This window comes from Cyphomyrmex costatus, unplaced genomic scaffold (genome assembly GCF_001594065.2).
Source record: "Cyphomyrmex costatus isolate MS0001 unplaced genomic scaffold, Ccosl1.0 scaffold130, whole genome shotgun sequence".
In the NCBI taxonomy this organism is placed as follows: Eukaryota; Metazoa; Arthropoda; class Insecta; order Hymenoptera; family Formicidae; genus Cyphomyrmex; species Cyphomyrmex costatus.
In genome coordinates this window covers 1-17,848 of record NW_017275283.1, presented here as the reverse complement: position 1 = coordinate 17,848, position 17,848 = coordinate 1, and the positions used below count along the sequence as shown (strand labels likewise).

The 17,848-nt window shown below is 29.7% G+C and overlaps 1 protein-coding gene across 1 annotated transcript; it reads right to left on the bottom strand.

The window, feature by feature from the left end:
- Positions 1-9,395: 9,395 nt before the first annotated feature.
- Positions 9,396-17,757, bottom strand: LOC108782530 (protein tyrosine phosphatase domain-containing protein 1; the record flags this gene model as incomplete). Its single annotated transcript, XM_018550817.1, has 9 exons — positions 9,396-9,512; positions 9,597-9,864; positions 10,277-10,610; positions 11,404-11,624; positions 11,758-11,880; positions 12,193-12,400; positions 13,453-13,742; positions 16,733-16,855; positions 17,561-17,757. Coding segments are annotated over 8 exons (1,678 nt in total), but the record flags the coding sequence as incomplete, so codon positions are not given.
- Positions 17,758-17,848: the final 91 nt, after the last annotated feature.

The following is a 17,848-nucleotide window of genomic DNA, read 5'->3' as shown; positions in this document are numbered from 1 at the left end:
TCGATGAAGCCGTGATGGTGGTGGTGGTGGTGGTGGGTACGTACGGGAGCGACTGAGTTTAGTCTTTAAGCATTTGCCCAGCGATTGAAGAGCATTGTGTTATTCGTGATTAAGCGGGTCCTCTTACCTTTCAAAGAGGCCTCGGTATCAGACACACACAAACACATACACATACTCACACATACACACACGCACATACACACACACACATCATAAACTAAGAATCGCATCCGTGACGAGACCGGATGCGTCCCGGCGTACCCGTCCGCTACACTTGGTAGCACTCTGTATAGTCTAGCGAAGTTGATCGTAAGTAGTTTCGTATTCATTAAATGGTAATTAACGGTCGAAGAAAAAAGAAAGAAAACGGTCGGGAGGTGGTCGATGTTTGTAAATGAACGCTACGGTACGCGACACGCGCGCGTGCAACGATCTTTCAAATTACTTTCCGATCGAGCCGGTCAAGAATCCGCGATGCAGAATGATATTATAGGTGTACGTAGCTCCGCGACACGATCGATGACACTCGAGCGAACGGGGATAAGTGGGAAGATCGCTAACGCGACGTTTTATATTAACGTACATGTATACCACACGGCAAACGAAATTCCAGATTTGACGCTAGCATCTCGACGATTTTTTTTTGTACGATATATAAATATATATATATTTAACTTCACCGTTTTTAAGGTATAGGATAGACTCAGCACTGTGACGAGATGGTGCTTTTCAAGTTCAATGCATTGAAAGCTATTTCAATTGTCTTGGACAATTAACATAAAAATTTCGAGTTGTTAGGTATTACGCGTTCAAGAAGATTATATTATAGTTATTAGCACTTCCTTCTGTGATACGTGACGAATATATAGTAAGACCACTATATTTAATTATATATATACATATAATTAAGGGACTTATACATATATATCTATACGTTACAAGTCGTTTTTGGTTGCTAAGTCTATTGTATATCAACGTTTCCAATCAATTACAGGCAGTTAATGTATGTCACGCTATTGAATCGAATGTCGAAAAAAAATATTGCATAAAACGATACGGCAAAATATCACGTTAATGATCTCCCTACTTCTCTAAGCATGAAGTCTATAAATAAATTTAAAAGGTACTATGCATATATACTTATATTAATACGTATACGTATCGAAATTGTAAGGAATTAGATGTCGACACAACCCGTCAAATTTTCCCCCGTCCCCGTCCAATCCTAGTCCTATTATATGCACACCAAACGAGGCCAGTAGTTTCTTCTCAAGTGCGCGGTCTCCAAATCCCGAAACACAAGTATAAAAAGCGCCCTCACATCGGTACGGCGAGCACTTTGAATTGTACCGACACGAGTAATTCGATTTTTTCTTTGATTTTTTTCTTCATCTGTATTTTTTGGTCTCCATATATATTTAACGAGAAATATTTGTCGAGCTTAGAAGCTAGTTTAATTGCCATAAGACGCCTGTGTCATTTCTCTGTGCAGTGACTGAAGACAGAAAGCGTAGTTATATTCTTTATTTATTAGGTCCTAACGAGACATGTGCAATTTGAAAAATTATCATTTGTAGGGAATTTGATGCAAGGTTTTTTGTACCATGAAATAATTTTGAATTGAAAAGAGCAATTTCATAGCGTTGTTGCAAATCTTAAAAGATTTTTTAAAAATTAGTTTGGAAGAATCTTCCACGTTTGTTTGATATATCTATCATAGTTGTCCGCCTTTATTTATCACAGTTTATCTTGGTTTCAGTTGTAATTCCAGTTAATAATTCTAATTTTATTGACGTTATTGCACACGGCAATAATTGATGTTTCAATGCACTTGTACTGTAAATAGAATGCGAGAGTTTGTGAAGTTAGAAAATGAGCCATTTTTTTAGACGAATAAATAATCGTTAAAACGCGTTTTGAGAATTTTAACGAAAATTTAACGAGAATTGTTTTTCCTGCGTCAGCTAGATGTTTTTCTTTTTATTATTATTCCTTCGAAGAAAACACATCTCGAACCAAAATTTGGATCTTATACTAGAAACTCACAAATTTTCGCAGTCTAGTTATAATTGTTATAAGATACAAGCAAAAACAAATGTTGAATTTTATTAATGAATGAATATATTATACTTTTTGTCTCTGTTCGTCAATTTAAGCAGATGTCTTTTTCTTATTTCGAGAACCTGAACTATAATAAAATGTACGAATTAGAATATTTCAGTAAAACAATCAAATAAAATAAGAAGATACAATATTATTAATATGATATAAATATTATAAATTTTATATTTGAATTTGAAATTTTCGACAAATTGACTAGACGTGCACATGTAGTTTGAGTAAATCTTTTCTGTAAGTTGTCTGCAATTTCTATTGTCACGACTTTTTATATACATAGCATATTTGTAATATATATAGAGCAACTTTATTCGGATATCGCAAGGATTGTTTTATCGTTTTCAAAAATCATTAAAGAAATACTTTTTTATTTTTATAATTGTATTGCAATAATAATTATTATTATTTGCCGAATATTGACAAAGTAAAACATTACAGAATCACATAGCTTTCACACATTTCAAGTTATAAGTAATTTCAAACCGACACGGCCAAACTTTAATTAACAAGACATACATATCTGCGTTGTGAGGCTTGACAGATTTGTCGCTGAATAATTTAAAACATGAAATTGATATTTGCATGTACTTGTCCTGAGTGTAAATCTCTGCAGGGTTAAGGAATAATTAAATCACACGCGCATAGAAGGAAAGACAAGTGTAAAGAGCGAGAGAGAATGCGAAGTGTGTATGTGTGTATGTCTGTTATTTTTGTGCGAGCATGCCGTAAACGTTCGGCAGTCACCTGGTTCACCGATGAAATTTTACGAGGTTCAGTGCCGTTTGGGCTTGCTTTCGCGTATGGTACTATTAATAATCTAAGTCTATATGTATTATGTATAATGAATTAAGAGAACCTGACACACACAAACACACACACAAACACATGTATGACATAGAAGACTCTCCTGTAAATAATTAAACTCATCGAGGCATTAGGAATTTGCGCATACGTCATTCACGGACGGATGATTTTGCCGATATCGCGGCTTGTAAGCGCATATACATATATATATATATATACGTGTGCATGTGTGCGCATGAGTGTAATTGTGTATGCGAGTGCACGCGTTAATTACCCGTTAACCCCGTAATCCCGTCTGCATTTAATTTCGACTCTTGAAGTATCTCTCAATGTTCTCGAGAGGATAATTCGACGGAAGACATTTTCTCGTTTTGCCGGGTGAACGTTCGTCACGTCGCGGGGAGGAGCGGGGCCTGACGACCGGATAATTTATAATTGATAATCGGTTAATTGATCAATCATGCGCCGCGTCGCGTGACGTTTTGGGCGGGCTCGCGAAACGCGTATCTGCTGCTGAATCTTTTGTATTATGACAATGTTACACGTCCCCTCAGATGCTTTATTTTTAATGTTTTTCCTTTTCTTTTTTGTTATGTTTGTTGATGAGGGCAATTTGGATTTATGTACGCGGGCATTGCGATCGATTAGTGCGCATTCGAGCGAAAGATTATTTCATTATTTTGCTTACACAATGTTGTAGAAATTATAGCTTTTAATCGTGCCGCCTAGAACTTTGCAAAACGCTCGAAAAATAATTGTCGATAACGAACTCGATAATCAATCACCGATGCATTACCTAGTATTTTATTGCTTCCCTTTGACGAAAGCAACAACGGTTCTGTGCAATCATATCAGATAGATCGAAATATCCAACATGAACAGTGCCAAATCGATGCTGATGTTTGTTTGTTTAATGAAAGAACTAATAAAATAGTGATTAAAAATGTTCGGGTCCTGAAGGAAACTATTGTTATTAACAATAAATTTTGTTACCTTTTTTCGTTATGAAAGTGCTAGAGAAATTCAGTGCATCACATTGACAAAATGAAGTGATAATTCGTCATATTTTGTGGAATAAATTATTGTTATATAATACATTGATTAATGTATGATATTGCAATTTCGATATATTGTATATATGTGATCGAGATGGACATGTTCATGATAAATTTCATCACGTTCCATTAAATATTCTCACGAGTGCGTATAACACATCGTAAGAATTCCTATCAAATAAAATATTCCCTCGCAAGCAAATCAAACATGTTAGAAGGACGTACAAACAAATATGATTTTTAACGTAAAATAATGTATTTATAATCTCTGGCAAAATTGTAGAAGATAATTTTCTACATAGTTTTCGTTTTTTCTTTTATATGTAATTTAAAGTAATTTGCAAGGAAAGAAACAAGGAGGTTGTTATCGCAATTCGAGCTCACGCAAAGAAGTAAATTTCATGAAAGATGACCGTATAATCGATCGAATAGGATACCGCCGGCATAAATTGAAAATTATTGCATTCTCCTACAATGTTTATTGTCTGGATTACTTTGTTAAGTATTTGTATGATAAGTTGCCTTGTAAAAATGTATCGATTTTACTAAGAAATTAAATGTGTTACTGAAAGAAAACCATGCACGATTTCTCTCCAACTGTTCTTATCAACCTCCGGTCTTTACAACGGAAATGGTAATAGACGGAGTGTAGTTAATAGCCGATTAAGTAGTAAAATTGTAAGTACCGATGAATTTATATAATTTTCACTGTACTTTCTTTGGATAAGACTGACATCGTTTGTATAATGCTTGATAATCCCGTTAGACGTATCGAGATTTATATACGTAAATTAATGTATCTAGGAAAATACATACATGTCTAGATTGCAGAAAGCACTTATATCATACTGTAAATAGTGAATTTACGAAATCGCATTTTCTAGTTCGACATAAGCGTTAGTATTAAGATCCTAGCTGATATAGAATTATCTTGAAAGAATATACTTATATAAATATATATACATATATATATATAATAAAAAGTGCAACATATATAAAAAATGAGATTTTAAGCTCTTTAAAAATTCTGTTTTTAAATTCCCTGTTAATACATTACATCTTTAATAATGGGATTCTATAAAATATTTCGTGCTACTTGTTATCATCCTTTAATTCTTTTTTTTTTTTTTTTTTTTCAATCTATCGTTCTCATATAATTAGAATATGTGATATTGATCTATAATTTTTGTGTAGCTATTTTTGACTACAAAATACTTTTCCTAAATGTATATTATGTTTAATGGGAAGATTGATCTTCTAAATTTTTCAAATTCCATGATTAGCATAGTTAGTCTGATTTTGAATTTCATTTGTATCACATGTAATCAGTGATATTTAAACTGAATATTATTATTGAATAATATTGAAATAATTGTATTGAATTGAAACGCTAATAGTCATATGCAGTAGTAACAATAAATGAATAATATGAATGTCGCTCATAATATTTAAACTTATACATTTAATATAATAATTAGTTTAGCTATAATTAGTTCAATGCAGTAAGCGGATGTTGTAAAAAGTGTTGTAATATAATTTAATTATCAATTATATAATCACGTTGAAAAATGAATGGCAAAACATTTGGCAACAAGAAAAAGATAAATAAAAACTTTATCCATAATTAAAATATTTTCATTCATATCTAATATTTTAATATTATTATAATCATAAATTGAGAAAAAATTATAATTAAATTGTAATAAACAGTATACATGGCGAGATTTTCGTAAGATTAAAAAATTTGCGGTTTTATTTCTGCTAAACTGCAAAATTAATGTTGTTATATTTTAATTAGACTAAACAGTATTGATTTTATAATATTAGACAAGAAATTTTTCATAAATGTGATTATACGACAAGTACGAAATAAAACTTTTAACAGTCAAGCTGATTTCGATGCGCAGTTTAACGGACTACATAATTATTATGTATATAAAATTCATATTGAATTATCTTAGCACTTATGTGATCCAGTTTGATCGCTTTATTCTATATTTGTTATTAATTTTATAACTTACAATTATTTTAATATTTTGTCATACATACATGTTTGTACGATCACTTTCTTTTCTTTCTGTATAATTGTTTTTTAAATTATTTATTTGTTTTGGATCATTGCTTCTATCTTTTTGGCAACATTTTGGTAGGATTAATGGTTGCATAATATTTATTTACTATTGTTGCTAAAATATTCTTTTTTATTTATTAAAATCGTTTACGTAAAACTAAATTGTTAATATAATGTATTTATTACAAAATATTACATTTACAAATCAAATTAAATGAAATATTTCATAAAAATAATTATAGAATATTTTATAAAAATATTAATATATGTTTATGTAGTTAACATTCAGAGTGTTGATCAAAAGCTCGATATATATACTATAATATAGTATACAAGGTAATCCGAAATTCGCGAATTCGGAGTACAGGACATTATACTTTATGCTCTAAATATCTATACTTTATGCTCTAGATATCTTATCTTAAATAATAAGAAAAAGCTATGAACAATATCGGCATTTGACCATTTTTCATATTGAGTTGCATAAATGATGAAAAGTTAATGAAATAAATACTGCCTTTATTTCTTACATAATACATGAATAAAAAATTATTTGCTTGCATAATAATAATGTGAAAATAAAGACAAATGTAAATAATAATATGCTTCGCGAGCGTTCTTTTATTTCAAATATTGTACAATTACGTGATAGTTAAACAGTATCATTAAACTTAAAGAATAAACTTAAATTTATTGATCAAACGAGTACATTTGTGACTAAAGTAAAGTAAAATCGTCCGGCTAAAGCTATAATAATAAAGCAGACAACAATTCGTAAGTACTTGTGATGTAAGAAGATGTTCTCCGGTTTTACTTGACACGAGATACTACATATATAATACTAGTCTATATTCAGAACGCGTTTTTATTGATAAAAGCGCGTTTTTATCCCTAAAATTCTATAGTATGCGTAACGAAAACTATAGCATGTTAACATCGTTGTAAGCGCGTTCTGAATACGGGCCACTGTGTCTCTTAATTAGTCTGCATCTTAATACTGCATTTTCTTTCTTAAATATTTTAATTATTTTTCATATTCGAAATTATTTAATAACCATCTTATTATTGTATATTTTGAGGTCTAGCAGCGCCAAGTTTTTTGTACTTTTACTTTTTGAAATAAAGTATATGTTATATATGTGGCAAGAAAATATATTCCTTTCACAATTATAATTGGCGCAATCTAAAAAGATTTCATTTTATTTTGTGAGGCTAACACGCACACTTGGCGCTTTTTTCCTTTTTTTAAAAAAGGTAATTTTGTTGAGATAACATTTACATGTAATTAATATAGAATAGACTTATAAAATATGTACTGATCTTCTTTTTTTGGGGTGAAATTATACATTGTATGTCCGTGAGTATCCGGAAAAAGATTGAAATAGATTCATTTGGTCGTTGCTAAATCCAAATTCTTGATTTTTTAAATCAATTTCAATTCATTAAATGTTTGAATCTATTTTAATCCATAATTTGGAATTGAAACTACGAGATTGCTATTCCTTTCAATCGAAAAAAAGTTTTACGCAAAAAATGTGACACGCAATCCATTTTAATCTATGAAGTGAGATTGAATTTACAGAATTTGTATTCTTTTCAATCGATAAAAAATTTTGCGAAAAATATAAGCCATGCAATTCATTTTAATCCATGACATAGGATTGAAAAAACGTAATTCTTATTCTTTTAATCCAATGCAGGTTTGAGAGCTTTAAATCCATTTTTGTCCATAATACAAGATTGGAAGAAAGTGAGTCTTATTCTTTTCAATCGAAAAAAAATCTTACTAAAAAGGATGTTACGAAATTTAAACGTCAAAACTTCGGGAGCGTAGGGGGAATCGAAAACTAAAAGAAAGTCCTGTAGGAATATGTTCGTTTTTATTACTTTTCTATTACTTATTCATTTGCTTAATATAGATATTGCTCAAAATGTTGGCCTCTTGCAACAATGCAAGCATTGCATCTAGTACGGACAGCTCGTGTTACAACTATAAACACTGATTTAGCAATATTTGGTGCCTAAAAGTCCTGAGATTTTTGTAAGCCCATATATGATAATTTCTTTGATTAATAATTCCTCCTCTTGTAAATGTAACATCGTTCGTACAGATTATTTTTGATAGAAATGAATTATCATTGTTAGATTGCTCAAAAAACTAATTGCTAAAATTCAACCTTTTGAAATAATTCTGATGAGGTAATGAATTTTGCACTTTTTGAATATATTATGATACGGATGGCGGTTATCATCTCTTAGGCCTGTTATAAAATAGAATCACAATTTGTAAACCGTAAAAAGCTGATCGATTATTTTTGTCATATTCAACTGTAATTAGTCAATTTTTCTTACGACTTACGAATTACGAATCTATTATGTAATAGGTCTTAAAGTATGGCAGATTTTGTGCCGTGGTAATCGTAATGCAGCTGATGTTCTCCGGACACTGATCTTGAGATTGTTATCAAAGTAGCACAGGACACAATTTTCTACTTTGACGAATTGAAAATGAGCCAGCCTCTTGCAGCCTATTAAAAACTATTATAATGACTCGCCGATTCGGCACCCTTCTGTTTGGAAATCGGCGTGCATATTTTCCTACCGCCCGCCTCCGTAGTACATCCAACCTCCGCCGTCGTAGATATCAAACACGAAACCATATCAGCATATTCAACGTTAGAATATGTACGCGGCATATTGTAATTCACTCAATAGCTTCTAACGAGTAACTGATGAATTTATAGAAGAAAGGCAGAAATATGTAAACAAGAAAATTTTCACCTAAAAACGGAATTACTTAATGTTAAAATTAATTTAATATTACTTTGTTAAAATTAATATTTTTGCATATCTTAGAAAGTCCACTATACACCTTTGAGTTAAAATTAATATGATATATTATTTTTTATAGTGTATTATTGTTTTCGTATACAAAATTTAGACAATAATACTTTAAAAGTAGTGCAAGAACAAAGTAACTACGTTTTGTTTTTTTATGATTTTTTTCCAAAACGAAACAAAAACGAACTCTATTTCTACAGGGGAGGGGGGACTTTTTTTCTTATCAATTTTCTTTATCAATCCCTTACATGCTCTCGAAGTTTTGAGATTTAAATTTCGGATACCCTGTATACAATACACACATATATATATATATGTATATATATATATATATATATATGCATAATTTATTTTTAGATACATGGTTATTTATTAATTAACGAAACAAAAGGAGTTTTTGGTATGTAGGAATCTTTATTGTGCTTTTCTTGCTTTTGACGTTACGATTTAAAATAGTAGTAATGGTAACAGTAAGTAAACAGAAGTCTTATATAATGTATAATAACAAAGGTATTCTGTTTTATATTTTTACAAAAATCATCTGTTTAGTGAGTTAAATCTTGCTTAGACGCGGATTACCTGTAGCTGCTATTACAGACTAAACATATGCTTTTCAAGACCAACTATAATAAGAAAATCATTCATATGATTGTTAATATTAATGCGAATGATTCACATAATTTATAAATTATATATCTTGTTCCTACCTGGTGAAAAATAAAACAATTTTAGAAGTTTATATCGTTGGCAAATAGAAAAAAATTCGTCGAAAACTAAACTCTAGATTTGATAATCATCCATTGTTTTTCTGACTGTCTATATCCCGTAAGTGATTAGACAATAATTCCCATTTCGACGCCCATGGAGGCTTGTCTAATCCTTGAGTATTAACTTCTTCTATCAAGTTCATCAGGCGAATGAAGAATTCATTGAGCTTACCAGCGGTACCGCGTCGCAATTTCTGGAAATGTTTATCTGAAATCCAAGGTTTAACGATATCAAAAAGCTATATATATTTCTATGTTAGTATTAAACTGTTCAATAGCGACAGAACAACAAAAGTTTGTATCTATAAGTTTGTGTTCTTTGCAGTGTCGTCATAAAGATTATCGATATTGAAATATAAATAGGATAAAAGCGTACTGTGGACAAATCGATATTTCTGGGGATCGTGATATGACGCAAATGAGGTATAGCATTGATGGATAGGACACAATTATACCACGTGTCTCTAAACATCTTTAAGCAAATATTATTTTTGGAGACTATTTTAAAGATTACTATTCTGATTATATATTATTTTAGACAGTGTGACATTTATTATGTTATATTATTTAATAAAGTAATTGTTAATTAAAAATTGCAAGCGATTAAAATGTACACATACGTGGAGGATGAAAATAATTTTTGATCCAAATTGTTTGCTGCGTCAGTGCCGCCATTAGCCTTTTAGTAATTAAACTCTGGCTCTCAGCTGTCACAGGTCTTAAGCGAGTAATGAATCGCAAAAGATATTCCAATAAATATCTTGTACAAACAGATAGCTTTTCAAGGCATCGTTGCGGCTTTGAACTCCATACGACAATGTAACTGAGGCTGTCAACGTCAAGAAGAGGATGCTTGAGACTTTCCAACCATTCGAATAACAGTGCTGATAGTAATTCCAAATTAGATTCCAATTCTAATCGCTGCCAAGCAGTACATCGATGATTCAAGTCACTCTGAAAATATATTTTTAATATTATTGTCTATTATATATATAATAAAACGCGCGTATCTCGTTATGAATAGATTATTACGTTTATTACAATATCAGATAAATTATTACTGTACATTATAATGTGTACCTTCCAACAAGCGACATAGTACAACACAGTGATCATCTCATTTTTGTTTAACCTTGGCGAACAACAAGGATGTACTGATATACTGTATCACACCGTGTCATCTGTGTCGCTTGTTGGAAGGCACACAATGTATATATTATTTATAGTTAATATTTATTTTCTATAATTTTTTTTGAATATATCATTATGTTACACTTTTTGAACAATCTAATTGCTCTATGCTATTTCACAAACCAAAATTAAAAATATTTCTATTTTTCTTTTAAAATTTCGGTTATTATTTCTTAATTCAACATACATTCGATTGTTATAACTCCTGCAAGTGGTACGGTAATATGTGTAACTAAAAATTGTGTCTTTAACCTAACTAGGATTAATCATAATAATTGCAATTTGATTGCAGTTTTAAAAATAGAATTACACACAGTCACACATATTATATACAGCATAGTAAATCCGCGTTGTACGCTAAATTGATTCATTCTGTCAGTAAGCATATAGCTCATGTTCACTATTCATTATTTATCATTCTAGAGACAACTGTAAGCTTCAAGAAATTATATACGTTTGAAATAACTGAATGAATAATTCGTATATAAATGTGGTAATTAATGTACACGCTGGAAATAGTGTAATGTCTAAATTTTTGTATAGATATAAAATACACCTGATAATTTTGCAACCGTTTTTTTATAGGATCAGGAAGCGAAGCACTATCTCTGATGAGCGCTTTGATAGCTTCCTCGGCCGTCACTGTTTCGTAATCATTACGGGAGACGCTTCTTAAGTCCATATGCGACTGAATCTCTTTGTAACAGTCATTGTCAAGCAGATCCTGATCGTGAATGCCGTCACCTAGGACATCATCCACGCAAATGTCGTCTAGACCTGTTTACAGTATACAAGATCCCATTGTAAAATGTGCGCATTATTTTAGCAAGATATCATCGAAATAAATGTAGATTATTGTAGATGGCACCATCGAAAGAATTACATGGAATTAAATTTGTTAATAATATACCTGGAAATGTAGAATCGCAGGAAGGAGTATCTGGTGACATGCAAAATACGTCACTTAATCTTCCTATATCATCACAGATATCTCTGGACGAGCCTTGACTACTACTGCACGCTTTTGTGGAAGCTAAAATAAATAATATATAAATATAACATATACAGTAGCGCTTATAAACATTTTGACAGTAATCTTCGTTTTCCAAGATGTACATTATTATAAATAAATCAAGAATAAATAAATTAATCAATAAATTAAAAAATATATCACATATTTACTTTATCTTTTGAGTATTTAAATAAAAAATAGATATGTAATAGGTATTAATTAAAAGTGAACGTTCCACAAACAATTCAATTATATACTCAATCGCATAATCTCATAGGCAAAGGTTAATTTCACAAATTGCTTAATTATTAAATTACATGTAATACTTCTCACTTGAGTATTCGTAGGAGTCCGTAAGGGATTCCGCCCACGAATAGGAGTGTCGCATATTACCCTTGCTGTCACGGAATTTCTCCAAAACATGACAAATAAACTTTTGAGTAAAAGGCACGTTGGAAATCGTATATGCAATCTCGGAAGCCGAATTATCTTCTTGACAATCGCAGAGCTGTAGTATCCGCTCGCAAATAATAAAAACGATCTAAGAAATACACAGTTAATGAATCAGGAAGTAATAAAATTATGTATAAGGGACTCTTGTTGATAAATAAATTTAAAAATGAATAAAGGGCATAAGAGTCAAAAATTAAAACTAATCTTATATGTCGATTTAAAAAAAAATTTTTATTACGAAGATAAAATAGAAGATTGATGTTCTTAACAATATAATATGATATTGACATTAGAATTACATGTTTCGGCTTCTACATTGAGCCATCTTTAGATCTTCAACATCAAAAATATAAAAATAAAATAGAGTTGTGGATCCACGCAGTGGATGTACCAGTTAAGAATTCTCCGATGAATAAAACTTCGACAAATCAACTGTTCTAATGTAATTGGTCGACTGATGTCGATTATTCTAATGTCAATATCAGATTATATTGTTAAGAACATCAATCTTCTATTTTATCTTCGTAATAAAAATTTGTTTAAAAATTGACATATAAGATTAGTTTTAATTTTTGACTCTTATGCCCTTTATTCATTTTTAAATTTATGAATCAGGAAGTTACATTTTGTGTAGCTAGTCTTAATAACAACAACGGAAAATTAATATACACTCCCAGCAAACTCCAAGTTATGTGTAGTTAACATGTACGCGTTATACTATATTATAGTTATACTGTTGAGTGGGAAATTACAACTAATATGTATACGCTACATGTAACTTAGTGTTTGCTGGGCTCGTTTACGTGAAAATAGTTAACCGAAACTACTACGCCGAAAAGATTATATACATTAAAATAAAGGCTAAAGTGAATCAAAGATATTTTATTTACTTTTTACTAATATTTTTAAATATTTTTAATCATATATTATTTTTTTCTAAGAATTAAATTTAAAAAATTTAATTCTGATGTATTTATTAATGATACCAATAAGATTTATAAATAAAAATAGATGAGAACACAAATTAAATTCTATCAGTAATTAAATTAACAAAAGAATTGATTTAAAAACAGAATTAATATTACATGTGAATCTAAATCACATAAATTAAATTGTGAGAAAAAACAGAATGTTTCGCACTTTTGGAATATGCTTGAAGGTGCGCTGTTCATATCCGTGTAGCATGTTGTATTGCTTTTTCAGGTACGATTGAAGGCTATAGGGTTTGCGATCCCCCGTTGTACTGTGCGAAGGGAATACTATCATTTGTGGAAGCACAAAGTGCTCGAATTCCTGAATACAAATTATTTGCCCACGCGTTTGTATAGCGGAGGGACGCTTCATGCGAACAAATCTAATGGCATCGTTCGCCCTTACACGAAGACTGTAAATAAGGTAGCACGCTATCAGAACACCGGTTCTGCCGAGACCTGAAAATAAAATACTTTCGGTACTTCTATTACTGCTAGCTTAATTGCAGATTCATTAATCAAGTAGAAGCACGTACAAGCAAGCAAATTATATGTACAACAATCCAAGCGCCAAAAGTTTACTCTTAACCATAAGAAAAGTGATAGACATATATGTCATGTATAATTATGTCATTGTGTATAAAAAATTATATATAAAAAAGTAATCGTATTTTATAACATTTATCAAGAAAGTGAAAAGGAGCGATCGCAATTTTAGATTACATGTAGATTGAGATAAGAAATGGAAGCCCACCATTTCCATCAACTATAGGTAAGCGCGAAAATATTCTTCGCATTTTAGATTCCAAGAATAGAAAGGATAGGTCACGTTAAGTAATCGTGCTAGCGACAAAGCATTATTTTATCGATTTAAAAAGATTTTATAATGATTAATAAATATCACACCTCTGGAAATAAAAATGTCAATTGCAGTCGAAACCGAAAGCGAGAACTTATACGTATATGTGGTGACATATTTCTTAGATGATATCTGATCGACATTAACAATGCTAAAATCTCGTACAATTTTATTCTATAATTAAATCACGTAGCATGCATGCAAGACATTGCTACAGTTGCAGCACGCTGATCAATTCAACTGATCGCGATAACTGCGGCGTGGATAAATTCTACAATTTAACTTTCCTAATCGCGTTTGTTACGCGTTGTTATCTTTTAAATCCTTCTGCTACATTTGATCAATTTTAATTCTTAAAAGCGATTATCAGTAACAGACTAAGAATATTAGAATTAAAATCAATAACATGTCATAATAATCTCTCTTTGTTTTTTAGTAACCAAAAAGATTTGAGAGAACGTAATTACGAATAAACAATGTTTTGATAAAAATTATAATTCTGTGTTCTTCATAATTTAATTCCGTATGTGACTTTCTGTGTAAGTCAATATTAATACTTTTAACAAAAAAGTGATTATGAATTTATGATAATTTTGAAGCAATCATTACAAAGAAATTGATCGATCAATCAGAATAGACGCCTGCCACGTATAATGTTACTTTAAATAATAGTGGAACCCTAGCATAAATTAACATAGTTAATATAATATTTAAGTAAAAATTTCATATTAATGTTTAATAGAAAAAAGAATACAAAACACATATTACCTTTGAAACAAATAGTAAGATAAAAATATCAGAATATTTTTGAGGAAAATATTTAAACTTGCAATTAGTTATATACACTGCAATTTATATAAAGTTAAATTTATAATTAATATTTTATAACTTTTAATAACAAAACAACATTGAATTTACACTTACAAATAAAATTAAAAATTATTAACGTATTCAGAGCCACAGGTAATTCCATTTAAATAGCAATTTTCTTTCTGAATGCATTATATGACATAAGATGATTACATATTAATTTGTCACAGCTGACCTTAATGACCATAATCTTTATATCTCTAACTTCTATTATACGATAATTAGCAACTAGTACATTTAGACACAGCTTTCCGTAAACATACGAGATATATTGAAATGAATATTTTCTTCATAATACTTAATACATTATTTATTACATAACAAACGTAATACAGCGATACAAGTTTAAATATATTCATATTTTAAATTATTTAATCTCATTAATGTTTAAGTAAAATTTTCGAATTAATATTTTTAATAGAGAAAAAATATAAAATATATAAGTATAAATTACTTTTAAAAGAAGTAAAATACACAAAATGAAAAACAAAATATTTTCAAGGAAAATTTTTAATTATATGCCTAGATAATTTACGTTTGTAACTTTTCAAAAATATATTACTAAGTTCGAGATCGCTTATCGTTATACCAGCATTTTATGCTTTAATAGTCTAATGGAATAAAACTCCCTTGCGACCAGATAATGTCTGTGAAACTAAATTATGTTAAATGGAACGCAACAGTCTTACATTAGTTTATTATCTTTATCACCTTTAATATATTTATTAATAATTATATGTCCTAACCCAATTAATTAAAATTATTACAACAGATAGCACTGACTTTTTTATACATCACGTTATTTTTAGTCAAATAATTATTCAATAATTATTATTAATGCAAAGAGCATTATAAAAAGAACACGTACTATATTTAATAAATTAATTTATAATAAATATTAATTGCTAAGTAGCAAATTATATATTTATTTATAATAAAATAACTTGAACTTTTTTAGCGTAAAACGATTAACATAAAAATATTGATAAAATTATATTACATATATTGTTTTGTGAATTAAATTCTGTCTTATATATATATATATACGTATGATTATTTTATTGGTTGACTTTGCATACATGCAATACAGAACAATATCATGATAAATAACATGATAACATGATAAATTCTTTCTAACCGTTTCTTAAATCAATACATTTGAAATTTACAGATCACTCGTTAAAATACAAACAAATTAATAAAAATTTTAGTAAAAATTTTAATAAAATATTAACGTAAAGTATTAATAAATAAATAGTGATCAATAAAAAATCTAATATAACAGATTTATAAATAATAACGAAAAGATACTAAAAAATTTTAAGCCAGGTAATTGGAAATTTTATGGAAAGTATGATATATTGTTTTATTTAATATAGAATACTGTATGTGCACTCATATATTTTTTTAATTAATTCAATTTGTAGCCAAATACATTTAAATAGTGCAAAAAAATTATTAACAATCACACAAAAATAATTACAATTACAATTAAATAATAGAAAATTGAAAAATTAAAGAAATAAGCCAAAATCGTCCAACAGAGAAATTGAATAAGATTTGAGGCTTAAACCCTTAATTTGAAGAAGCAGTGTTTCTTAGACTAAAATTTATGCATCTACATACATCGATCTCATACGATCATACATTCAAAAAAGCTGCCATGATAACTGCAGGGGATGCAATTGGGTCAAGTGCACTGCACGAAAAATCGATTTACCGGCATGACAGTGAATGGCCACTCTTCCTTCTTGCACGGCAAAGGCCACAACCTTGACCATGTCCAAAAGTTTCCCCACCGTGGCACTACCATAATCCTTTAGGGCGAAATTATAATAATAAACTGCAACAGATTTTCACGTGATCGGTAATTGAAACACTTTGATGCCAAGACTTTCCTGTGATAGCAGGAAGTAACTAAATAAGTGACACAGAATTATATTTTGGAACTTTCCTTTCTCTCTATAGATATACACTTTTACTGCATTGCATGTTATATTGTGAAACTCTTCGATCTAACTGGTGGTTGTTAGGATCGAGGGAGAAACGTTCCCACACAATTCTATATGCGTTTAATACAAGGACAAAATTCTCTCTATTCTATTTTCACTATTATTCTTCTTAATTTATTGTAAAAGTAAAATTACCGCCGTCTTATTTCGATATTATTATTATTATGTAGTCTAGATATTATCATGTAAATGCGAAATGCAAAAAAAGTAATATTGATTTAAGTAAATAGCCTATTTATCAGTATATATTTACAATGTACTGATACTGGAAATGATTTCTGTTATAACACTAATTTAATTTATCACTTAATGACAAAAAGTATTGATAACAAATATGATATTAATTTTTAAAGATTCAAGAAGATTATTAACTTATAAATTCTATAGACTAGTCTTGTTTTTGTTTCAAAGATATATTATAAAAAGCAGAATAAACGTATTCTTTAAATTATTCTCGATGACTAAGAAATAAACACTGCAAATAAGCTTCTAATAAATATTTATTAAATTAAATAAAAGTAAATTTTAATACTTACTATCGTTTTTCATAAAAATGTTGGGATCGTACGTAAAGCCGCTCTCTTCTAGCGGACCACCGCAACTCGCATGTTCACCTGGTGTTTGCAGATTTATTATGGTTTTTATACTCCACCCTTGGAATTGGGCAATTATATCTTTTTTGATTATCTGCGCAGTATTGAGCCGTGCCATTGCAAGGACATCATCAGTTACCCTAAAACGTTTAATAAATGATTAAACTGTTTAAATCAAAAACTAATACTCAAAACTGGCAGCAATATACACAATAACAAATTTCTGACTAT